General features: G+C 44.3%; 1 protein-coding gene across 1 annotated transcript; it reads left to right on the top strand.

Moving 5' to 3' along the window:
* Window positions 1-288: 288 nt before the first annotated feature.
* On the top strand, window positions 289-8,100 carry LOC145412135 (uncharacterized). The gene is made up of 6 exons (XM_080282069.1): window positions 289-351; window positions 4,779-4,908; window positions 5,137-5,270; window positions 6,316-6,457; window positions 6,634-6,766; window positions 7,758-8,100. The coding sequence occupies exons 2-6, from the start codon at window positions 4,800-4,802 to the stop codon at window positions 7,855-7,857; spliced, it is 618 nt and encodes a 205-aa protein (XP_080138195.1). The 5' UTR covers window positions 289-351; window positions 4,779-4,799; the 3' UTR covers window positions 7,858-8,100.
* The last annotated feature ends 1,695 nt before the right edge of the window (window positions 8,101-9,795 follow it).

Below are 9,795 nucleotides of genomic sequence, written 5' to 3'. Positions count from 1 at the left end.
AAGTGACTTGACACAATACAATGTGATAGATTATACACACTATAAGAAGTACAAGGATCTGAGTCTGGGATTAGTGGGTTAATAAGATAACTGCAGGTGGCGCCCAGGTGTGGGAGGTGCATCGTCAGGTGCGCGCTCTCTGAAGGGGCGCGGTACCACTACTGTACTCCGGATCGTCGGGTGAAGGCTGCTGGGTGGTGTACAGGGAGGCTTTTCACTGGAGGGGTCGAGAATCGAACTCGAGAGAGAGAGAGAGAGAGAGAGAGAGAGTGGTGATCATGACAACGAAACACAACACTATGGCATTCCCTTGTCTACCTCTTCGCTAACACCTCATATTCTCCTTTTCCTGTATGTATTGCAGTTTGCTCTAATACCCAGAATGTGCGTCTCGCGTATTAACTCATTCTTATCACTGTAAACTTACTTTCTATGGTGTGGCATGAAAAGTCAAAAGTGAGAGCTGTGGGGATGGGACTGCTGAGGAATGTATGTGGAGTAAATAGAATGGATAATGTTATGCTAAGTACTCAAAGCTCAATCTCATGCTCCCTGAGTACGGGAAACTGATCTGTTTTTTTTTTCAAGATCGGGTCTAGAGCATGCAAGCAGAGGAACAGGGCTCAAAAACACAGGCCAACCAATCTTACACGTATATTACCATACAAACATACAGTACTGGGCACAATACCATGGGGCAGGTTATACACACTATGATGGGCACAAGGACAAGAGCTGAGACTATAGGTAACAGGGTAGCTGTAGGTGTCGCCCAGGTATGGGAGGGGTCCCGTTAGGCGTGCGCTCTCTTAAGGGGCGCGGGACCACTGTCATAGGCCGGATCGTCTGGTGTGGGCTGCGGGGTGGCGTACAGGAAGGCCTTTCCCTGGAGGGGCCTCGGTGAGTGTGTCAGCCCTCGGGACTGGGGCCGAACAGGGTGAGTAGGTGCGCTGCCTTGTGCCTACCCTTGGTGGAGGATGACTTACCGACTGGTCAGGGAAGGTCTCGGCCAGGAGTCCCAGGGGCGTCTTTCAGTGACTGGAGGCTGTGGCCTCGCCTTTGTTGAGAGGCCATCAGGGGTTGCCTGCAGCGTCTCTTCCTCTGGGAGTCTGGCAGTGACGGGTGGCGTAGGGGCACAGGCTGCAGTGAGCGTATCTCCAGGCTTACTATGGGGCTGCTCCAGATCCTCTCCAGCTGCAACTCCACTAGGGAGCTTGGGTGTGGGGAGAGCAAGAGGGATGTCTCACCCGGCCACTGGAGGAGTGAGGTGAGCAAGGGGCATTGCCCTCGGTGGGTGTCGCAGGGGTAGCAGACAAGGGAAGTACAGTGGACATTACCTCCCCAGTGGGTGCTGCCATGGTTCCACTGGACGCTGGGACTGCATGTGAGAGGAGTACAGTGGCCATCCTCTCCCCAGCGAGCACAGTGGGTGTCGCCACGGTCCTGCTCCCTCTGGGGGCTGCAGATGAGGGAAGTACAGTGGACGTTCCCTCCCCGACAGGCACGGTGGGCTCCACCGCGGTTCTGCCTTGCCCTGGGAAGACAGGTGAGAGAAGCACGGTGGGCGTCCTCTCCCCGGCAAGCACGATGAGCATCGTCACGGTCCTACTCCCTGTAGGAGCTGCAGATGAGGGAAGTACAATGTATGTTCCCTCCCCAACGGACACAGTGGGCACCGCCGCGGTCTTGCTCCCAGCGGGGGCAGCAGGTGAGGGAAGCACGGTGGACATTCCCTCCCCGACAAGCATGGTGGGTGTCGTCGCGGTCCTATGGGGGGCAGTTGGCGAAAGGAGTACGGTGGACATTCTTTCCCCAACGAGAACGGTGGGCATCGTCACGGTTCTATTTGGGACTGTGGTTACAGGAGTCCCACCCCAATCTTGGCAAGTGCTGATCTGGGTAGAGAGTAGTGCAGCGGGGCAGCATACCTCCCGCGGGCTCCATTGAGGGGAAGAGGGGCACATAGTGGTGGGGGACATATGCCTGTCTTGCTCGGGCCCTTTCTGCGACTCCCTGTGGTCTCCCCTTGATACTGGTATTTCAGATAGAACACGAAATAATGTCATTTGTGAAAGATGTGGAGAGAGTGAGTCTGTGGACACCAGAATCGAAGAGAGTGTACTGAGATGGTATGGTCAGATGGAGAGAATAGATAACAACAGAGTGGTGAAAAGGGTATATCTAAGAACATCTGAAGGATGGCGGAGGCGAGGTAGACCAAGGAAAAGGAGGAGGGATATGGTGGATGAGTGTGTGGGGAAGAGAGGTATGGAAATTGGTGAGGCTAGGGAACTGACAAGAGATTGAGTTGGCAGGATGAATGTTGTGAGAAGTGCATGATCAGCGATCTGACACCCCTTTTTAACGTGACAGCGTCTGGATTGACTTTACCATATTCGTTTATGTGGAGCTACAGAACGTGGTGAATGTTTTTAGCATATCAGATACAGCCAGGATTCTGGGGGCTTGAATGATGAGTGAATGAAAGTGTGACCCATTGGATTGGGCAAACCTGGGCTGTCAGGACGTTGCTACTCCTCACCCTGCCCTAAGGTGGGAAAGGTCTGGATGATGATGATGATGATGATGATGATGATGATGATAATGGTGTGTGTAAACCATTTGCTCCCCGAAGCAGTAGAAAAAAAAAAAAAAAGGAGGGGGACACAACTGTACTGAGGAGACAGGGTCGTGTGGTGTAGTGTGATGATGGCAGACGTAACAGGGAGGTGAGGGTGCAGAAAGGTGGTGTGGTGCACAGTGTGATAAGGGTTAGGGTATCTAAGGGTAGTGAGGGATGGTGTGATGTGAACTGTGATGCAGGTATACAGGTAGGTAACAGGAATGTGGTCAGAGTGCTGATTGGATGGTGTGGTGTGGTAAGGGTGTAGGTTGGGTGGTATGGATGTAGATAGTGCAATGTGGTGTTGTGCAGCATGGTGAGGGCATAGGTAAGGTGGTGTGGTGTGGTATAAGGAGGCAGGCAGGGTAATGTGGTGTGGTGAGGGAGTAGGTAGGGTGGTGTGTGCACCGGTACTGTGGCTACAGTTAATGTAGTGTTGTGTGGTGTGGAACAAGATAGGGTGGTGTGTGATGAAGGTGTAGGTAGGGTTTTGGTGCAGGTGTAGGTAGGTGGTGTGTGGGTGTAAGTAAGTGGTGTTGTGTAGTATGGTGTGGTGTTGGTGTAAGCAAGGGTGGTGTGATGTGGTGTGGGTGTATGTAGGGTGGTGAGGATGTAGGCAGGATTGTGTGATGTGGTCTGGGTGTATGTAGGATGGTGAAGATAGACACAGGATTGTGGTGTAGTTTTAAGTAGGGTGGTGTGGGTGCAGGTTGGGTGGTGTGGTGTGGTATGGGTGTAGGTAGGGTAGTGTGATGTGGTACAATTTGTTATGTGGTATGGGAGTAGGTAGGCTAGTGTGGTGTGGTGCAGTGTGGTATGTGGTATGGGAGTAGGCAGGCTAATGTAATGTGGGTGTAGTTTGGGTGGCATAATGTGAAGTGGGTGTAGGTTGAGTGAGGTGGGTGTAGGTTGGGTTGTGGTGTAAGTTAGGTAGCACAGTATGGTGTGCTGTGGTGTGTGGTGAGCAGACTACAGTATTGATCCTGCATGGCTGTTACTTCCTTACAACTGTGGTACATTCCCTGTGGCAGTCTGCTCTCTTCAGTGCTGAATTTTTTGGACTAACTCAATTAAATGTGAGTTGCTCCACCACAAGTTTTACCTGACCCTTCTCTCTATTGACATATTCTCTTATTTTGCTCTTCCTATCTGCAGACATTTTTATTCAACTTACAAAGGCTCTGAAGCAGTGCAGGGGCTAAACAGGGTTTTAGCTAACCACATCAGTTCCAAGTTTCACTTATTTTCTATTAATATACTGCCAGATGCCTTACTCCCGTAAGGGACTAAAACTATATTACATATATGCTATCACTTGTTCACTGATGGAGTGCAGGCTACATAACATGAGATAACAAAGAGTATTCCACTTGACACTGAAGGATCAACTTTTTCTCTCTCTGAACTCTGCAACATTTTTTTCATTATAATCTTATACTGTTACCTCCTGCTTATTTTATTCAACTTTGGCATACTTTCTTTACAAGAGGAGTTCAATATAACATTAATAAATTCTCTCTCTGAACTCTGACATTTTTTTTCATTATATTCTTATACTGTCACCTCCTGATTATCTTATTCAACTTTGGGCGTACTTTCTTTACAAGAGGAATTCAATATTACATTATTAAACCTCTTCAATATGAGATGCCTTTCCTTAAGTTAAATAAAATAGTCTGGCAGCAGGGAGGATAAATTAAGAAGGACATCACTTGGATAGCAGGGGGGGTTATGGTATAACAGGCATGATAAATCTCAATCATAATCATCATCATTACCACCATTTTCATCTAATTTTCCAACCCAAGCATGGACTGAGGTAGGATTCACAAAGAAAGGAAAGAGCCTGTACAACAGAGGAACTATCAACAGTATGTCAAGTGAAATGGGCCAGACACTCAACTCACTATTCAAGCCCCTATAATTCAGACTCCATCTTATGGGTTTAACCATCTGACATTGATATTGAGTAGGAATGGGTTGTGACCAACAAGATATGGATCAAACTGTAAAGATTAGTGGTTGTGCTACCATGGATGATGCTACTAAGTGTGTATGTTGGTCCCCTATGGTAACCTAATCTTGAGCTCCCACAATTTAAAGGAAGTATGACATGGAATGCTGGTTACCATGCAATGTTTTTTTATATTTTCAGAGTTCCCTGTCCATTGTTAAGATGGGTAAACTTGGTGTGAATATCCGCACAAAAACCACTCTGAAGAAACCTTCTGTGCCTGTACTGAAGGAAGTGGTGACTGGAGAGGACACTCCACTGGTCACATCTGGTATGTCACATCATTAACATATAGTAACTCCTCAATGTGGATGTGTTCCAAAAAAATTACCATGCTAGGTGAAAATTACTTCATTCAGACAATTTAAATTTAGTAATCAAATTCAATGGGATAAAAATACAATACTAATAAGCAGAAGGAAATGTGAAGAAGAGGTACTATTCTAGTAAAACTTTTGTCCCCCGCTGTACTTTTCACTAACTCACCTAGAATTGGCAGAAACACGCAGGCGGACCAAAGAGTATCGGCCACGATACGTTCCAACAGACTGGGATGACTCTCTTCCTTATGGCGGGAAAGTTTACTTGGCACGAAGGAAGCTCCCTGATTCATGGTTCTGCATTTTTATTCAGGTGAGATTAGAGTCTGTTTAGATGGCATGGTCATATAGAGAAAATGGATGTGATGAAAAGGTGTTGGTCTGAAGGTGGAGGGAGGCATGATAGGCTAGTAAGGTGTACAGAGATGGTAAATGAGTGAACGAGAAGTGAGACAGGTTGGTTGATAAGGCAAGGGAACAGACAGAGAACCAAGCAGGCTGGATGATATTTGCACAGAGGAGCATATGACAGGGGTTTGGCACTCCTTTTTTTAACTTGCTGTCAGGTTTACTCTTGTCTTATGAGTAATAATCATTGCATATGTTTAAATGGTTATGCCCGTGAGGTGTAGTCAGGATTTTGAGCAAAGTGTGGCTCACTTTTCTCAGGCATGCTGTTCTCCTCCTATAATGTTTTCTCCATCCATATCTAAACCCTCCCTCACTCCATCCTTGGTTGGGAAAAAGAAGTTGGGATGATAATGATGATGAAATATTACAAGATACAATATGAATATAGGCAGTCCTCATTGTAAATCTAGAATATGAGCTTTATAGATAACATTGGAACTTCATTAGGAAATATTCCTGTATTTCCTCATGATAAACAGACAGTCCTATGTTACCCACTTTGAGGTGTAGAGGCCCAAGGTTAGGCTACCATAATCCAGGATCTTTAAGGGTAGATGACCAGCCAACTTCCCTTAGGAGATATCGAACAGCAGAAAACTCCTGTCACCTCTTACGGATCAAACTTGTGCAAAGGCTGTCACACTGACAGAGACTATTAAGCCACTAGGCAATCAATCACCTTGTGGTGCCTGACACTCTAGAATCTGTTCCAAGCATCCCCTGTTGGGGATATCCCAGAGGGAAATCCTTGGACAGGGGATGGCCACGAGGGAATAGCCTCCAGACTACTTTATTCTGACGTACCTTTTCCATGCACTTCTCTTTCTTCTCTCACAGCAATATATTGCTCCACTGTCCTCTTTCACACCACACAAAGTCTGCTTCTAGTAGTGTTCATGTCTCACTTTCAGTGGGTACCAAGTACAGAAGCCATGTGTATGTTGCAGGTGTGTGTGTTATGCCTAGCGGTTGGAATGGTTTATTATGCCTACTACTACACCGACCACATGCATTTCCACCTTACTAAGGCGTACGCTCACCTAGGACACCGAGAGGCCCAGGCTACAGTTGGACATAAACTACTGCATGGTCAGTTTATCTTCCCCCACCCAGGACACTCTAAACTCACATTTTGTAAATACTGAGTTAACAAGCAGTATGTGTACACAGAACTCTCATATGGCTGCAGTGTTTCAGAAGCACTGGATAAAAACACATTCAAATTAAAGAAAAACTGGTGCCAATATGAACACTGTATGGGACAGGTAAGGGTGTGGATGCTAACCGTACAGCAGCCATGGAGTGGTTCCACAAAGCAGCAAAACAAGGGCATCCGCAAGCAGCCTATAACCTTGCTGTGGGCCACCTTCAGGGCCACAAGACCAACCTGCAGCCAGGGTGAGTACGCAGCGGAATGAGCAGGGCAAAAGAGATTAGGAAGAATAGGCTATATAGGCAGTCTTAGCCGTTACTCTTATTGAGGACCCAGGTTCAATAAAGCCTACTGGATTACAGGCCTGAAGTTACCCTTGTCTTGCACCCCACCATCCTCCTATCAGGGATGAAGGAAGGAGTTGAGGGATGTTTGTATGGCTGAGCAATGCAGATACTGTACTCAGTTATTCCATTTTTGTTATTTCAGGGTAAATTACTGAAAACTTTTTGGTTACAAATCACTAAAACCTACAGAGCTAAATGTCAGTTTTCCCTTAATGTACAGAAAAAGTTGCTATAGTTTGAAGCACATTTGACATTTTAAGTTCTGGGTCAGTTACTGAAAAACTGCCTGCTAAAGTTTCAATGTTACCTATCAAGCTGATTTACCAGTTTCCCCTATTTTGCAACATCAGATGCATGAAAAATGTTGCTATATTTTGGAACACATCCCTGATATATAACATGGACCTCCTGTAAATCTTCCAGAGGAATCAAAAGGATACCTTCAAGGTGGCACAGGAAGCTTTGCAGCAGCTCGTCCTTAGTGGTTACCTTGACACATTGCACTTCTAACTCTCTCCTGTATGTCAATCATATCATCATAATACTGACACACTTTGAATCCATAACATAAAAGATGGATCAACCAAGGCTTTATTGATCTGGTATAGAGAGGGTCTACAGCACTTGTCTCTGAATGTTTCCTTCATAAGAGTGATGACGTTGTGACTAATTATCAAGTTTAAATCCACATTTCGTTCTAGTTAGTACCTCCCAGGGTTCAAGATAGCTAATCTCCTAAACTCCAAAACCAGTTAGAATATGACCTACAAATCTGCACTTCAGTTCTTTCCCTTATCCTTCGAGCATTTACAAAATTTTGAAAGCCACTAAAAATACAACCCAATGATTTACATCCTACTTCCTTCTTACCTTGTATGTGTTTACGCAGTGATGCCCATCAGCTGATCCGTGACGCTGCAGCCAAAGGTGTTTCTGAGGCAGTGGAGGTTCTGGAGAAGGTTTGCTCCCGTGGCCATTGCGACCAGTGATCCCTGATGGCCTATAACCAAACTGTGAAGGGATTCTCAAATATTTACAATCTGATACTCTGACAAAACTTAGATATGTTTTTGCAGGAAGAACAAGAAATAAGGAAAAATTCTGCACTTTTCTCTCCTTTTTCTTGCAGAAAATATATACAACCTACAATAATCCCCATCTTACAATGAAGACATGTTTTTGTAGGAGGAAGAAGAAACATAGGAAGACAGTGCTCTCCTTTCTTTGTTCTTCCTGCAAAAGGAAAATTACAACTGGAAAGTACATATATATCTATCCATATATCTTTCTATTTATCTATCTATACATATATATAGACAGATAGATAGATAGATAGATAGATTGTGAATTTGGAAATTTGGGTCCTAATCAGCAAGGGGCACCCTCATTAAACGAAACTTTTCTGTTTCCACTGCGAAATCGTACAGTAATTACTCACTTAACATGGTTGATTTGTTCTATAAAACTATATTAAGTGAAAAATGCTTTTAGCTTCTGGGAAAAAAAAAAAGGAAGGGGGGGGGGGCACAAAATGTATATGATGTTATTGGGTGTATTTGTATGCACTGAAGTTCATGAGCAGTTTAAATAAGCAACAACACTGACATAATTGCACATGTGAACAGCTTCAACCCTAACCCGTCATTGTACATCTAGATTGCTTAATAATGAAAGGTAGCATATTATGTGAAAATTGTTTCGCCATGAAAATTATCCGTTTTACTGAACAGCTTTACAATGAAATACAAATTAATGTGAAAGCGTCTTCAGTGACATACTACAGTACTGTAATTTATTTTCATCATGTCTACATCAATAACAAAGACTAACGAGGAATGTACATAAGTGAGGTGGAGGAAGAGGGAGATAGAATGGTTAGGTATACAAATGAGAGTGGCATGAGACAGGAACAGGGCAGCCAGATGGTGAGGGACATGATAATGTGATGGCAATTTGATTATGGCCACCCGTGTGAGGTAAAGGTGACAGACAAATATACAGATAGAGGAATACAGACAGATAGTAGACACAACATTCCTCATGCCATACAAGTTAGGCTCCATAGAAAATTTTTCATAAATGACTGGTTTATTACACAGGATGATTTAATTATACTTTTTACATAATTATAATGCATACCATGAGATATAACCATTCACAGTACAGTACTTCCCTTTACAAAAATGTCCTGTATGAGATGTAACTATTCTGGGTACTTCCCTTTACAAAATTGTCCACTATGAGATGTAACTATTCAGGGTACTTCCCTTTACAAAACTGTTCTGTATGAGATACTACTATTCAGGGTATTTGGTGACCATCATCCTTTCACTTGATGTAGTGCTGCCTACTGCTTCCTTCACCTTTATAATTCCTTTTCTGTGTCTGCTCTCCTTTCTTCCTATTTCTCCCATCTTTCCTGTCATTTTTCATTACTCTTTTCCTTTTCCTTTTCTGGTAGCTTTACATTGGGCAAGAAGCCTACTGGGTCCTGTAAGCCAGGAATCCCATGTACAAAGCTGGGGTGGTAATCATATACCCAACCCATATGTGTTCCCCATGTGTCAACAAGTGGATTGGTGGAGAGTTAGTGCCCTTCCCTGTAAAACAACTAATTCAGAGATAAACTGCCACCCCTTATGGAATCATGGCATCTAGCTATTGATAGACAGATAATATTTAATTTTTTACTCTACATAGTTACATAGCACACTATGAGACAGAACCATTCAGGGTATTCATTTTACTCTTTACAAAATAATACAGTTTGACAAAGGATACAACTATTCAAGGTATTTCAATGGGATATAGCCATTCTGCTTCTATAAACCATTTTATGTACAATCCAGCAGTAGTTTGTTGCAATCTTAATACTGTACATGCATCATCTAGTCTATTAATGGTCCATCAGGATTGTAGGGGCACAG

Source organism: Coenobita brevimanus, chromosome 92, assembly GCF_032717465.1.
Source record: "Coenobita brevimanus isolate Jiangsu-jjx chromosome 92, ASM3271746v2, whole genome shotgun sequence".
Lineage (NCBI taxonomy): Eukaryota > Metazoa > Arthropoda > Malacostraca > Decapoda > Coenobitidae > Coenobita > Coenobita brevimanus.
The sequence above is the reverse complement of the archived record's forward strand: the minus strand, read 5'-3'. Positions and strand labels throughout refer to the sequence as shown.

What these genes read in the sequence shown, in the direction of transcription:
- LOC145412135 (XM_080282069.1), top strand. Translation starts at nt 4,800, where the DNA reads ATGGGTAAACTTGGTGTGAATATCCGCACAAAAACCACTCTGAAGAAA. An exon ending in TGGACATAAACTACTGCATG is followed by an intron (nt 6,458 to 6,633) that starts GTCAGTTTATCT and finishes TGTATGGGACAG; the next exon opens with GTAAGGGTGTGGATGCTAAC. An exon ending in AAGACCAACCTGCAGCCAGG is followed by an intron (nt 6,767 to 7,757) that starts GTGAGTACGCAG and finishes GTGTTTACGCAG; the next exon opens with TGATGCCCATCAGCTGATCC.